Source organism: Lepidothrix coronata, unplaced genomic scaffold (genome assembly GCF_001604755.1).
Source record: "Lepidothrix coronata isolate B3197 unplaced genomic scaffold, Lepidothrix_coronata-1.0 Scaffold352, whole genome shotgun sequence".
In the NCBI taxonomy this organism is placed as follows: Eukaryota; Metazoa; Chordata; class Aves; order Passeriformes; family Pipridae; genus Lepidothrix; species Lepidothrix coronata.
In genome coordinates, this window is record NW_016690532.1 from 20994 (window position 1) to 22636 (window position 1643).

At 70.7% G+C, this 1643-nt stretch overlaps 1 protein-coding gene across 1 annotated transcript in view; it reads right to left on the reverse strand.

Moving 5' to 3' along the window:
* Positions 1–1641, reverse strand: part of ESYT1 (extended synaptotagmin 1) — a gene marked incomplete at its 5' end in the record, with an annotated part of 8211 nt that extends 6570 nt beyond the window's left edge. The window contains 8 exons of the mRNA XM_017838650.1: positions 196–244; positions 333–415; positions 670–846; positions 916–1039; positions 1124–1179; positions 1286–1375; positions 1454–1526; positions 1631–1641. Of these exons, the coding sequence (XP_017694139.1) occupies positions 196–244; positions 333–415; positions 670–846; positions 916–1039; positions 1124–1179; positions 1286–1375; positions 1454–1526; positions 1631–1641 (663 nt within the window). The remainder of the gene's footprint in view (positions 1–195; positions 245–332; positions 416–669; positions 847–915; positions 1040–1123; positions 1180–1285; positions 1376–1453; positions 1527–1630) is intronic.
* Positions 1642–1643: the final 2 nt, after the last annotated feature.

Consider the following 1643-nt stretch of genomic DNA (forward strand, 5'->3'; position numbering starts at 1 on the left):
CCCCCCCAGCACCCACGTTCTCCATCACCCCCCCAGCACCCACCTCCCACTGCCCAGGCCCCCATCCCACATCGCTCCTTCCCAGCTCCTCTCCATCTCCCGAGTCCCACCCTGACCCCCCAGGACCCCTCCCCTCCAGACCCCGAGCCTCATCCTGCCATCCAGGACCCCCCATCCTGACCCCCCGGCACCCACCTCCTCCATCACCCGGGCTCTCAGCACCTCCCCGAGATCCAACTTCATCCTGGGGGGCAGGAGACCCCGTGAGCTGGGGGGGTTTGGGGGCAGCAGCCCCCCCCCATCACCAGGCTGGGGGTCCGGCCCCCCCGCACCTGCCCAGGAGATCGTCCTGGTCGGGGTCCTTGTCGAACAGCTCCACCTCCACCTCCTGCCCCGGCACCTCGTGCACGATGAACTGGGGGACAGGGTCAGCTGGGGGGGACACACGGGGGTGCCCCCGCCCGGCAGGGCCAGGCTGGGACATCCCGGGGGTCCTCCTGCCCAGCCCGGTGGGATTGGGGTGTTCCTGTCCCCACAGCCCAGCCGGGGACACTCAGAGGGGTCCCTGTGCCCCCCACAACCAGGTCAGGGGGGACACGGGGGTCTCTGTGGCCCAGCTGCTCTGGGGGGGCCATGAGGAGGGTCCGGGGGTCCCCGGGGGGGTCTCACCTCGTAGACCTCGTCCCAGGTGGGGTTGAGGTTGTCGTCGATGACGCGGCTGGTGCAGACCTGGGTGCCCACGCGCAGGACGGCGTAGGGGTCCGACTTGCCCTCCACCAGCCCCCCCATGAACCGGTCCTTGCAGCGCAGGTCCCGCGCGCCCTGGAGGTGCACCCGCACCACCCCCTGCACGGGGGGTCAGCCGGGGGGGGCAGGACCCCCGGGTGTCCCCCCGACCCCCTGGGCAGCCCTTACCCGGGGCAGGGGGCAGCGGAGCTGGGCGGCCTCGTGCAGGTCGGGCACCAGCGGCACCAGGAGGCGGTTGGGCAGCACCAGGTAGGAGGAGATGGTGTCCATGATCATCGTGTCCGACATGGAGCTGGAGGGGGCACGGTCACGGGGGGGCTGTGGGGGGCTGGGCCCGGGGGGCTGGGAAGCCCCCGCGGTGGGGCCGGGGGCTCACCTGAGCCCTGGGATGTCCAGCAGGTTGGTCATCCCTGTCCAGTTGATGTCCAAGGTCTGCGGGGTGGGTTGGGGTCAGGTGAGGGGTCTGTGGACCCCCGCCCTGTCCTGCAGGGGGGTTTTGGGGCTGCCGGTCCTTTGGGGCGGACACGGCCACACTCACCGGGCGCCGGATGAAGAACATGGTGAGGGCCCCCACGATGGGCACGTCCCCCAGGAGGGGCTCCAGGATGATCCGCAGCATCCCGTGGAGCTGGGGGGGGGCAGCGCTGAGAGGTGACACCCCCAGGGCCGTGACCCCCTCCCAGCAGCCCCCCAGGGCCCCCCTCACCTGCATCCCCTTCACCCCTGCCTTGCAGAAGAACTTCTTCACCTCCACGTCGATCTGGACGTCACCCACGTAACTGTGGGGACAGGACATGGGGGCCTCACCATGACACCCCCCAGACCCCCAGCAAGGGGGCTGAGACCTGGCACTTTCACCACACAGGTGGCTCCGACCACTCACCTGATGTTGAGGT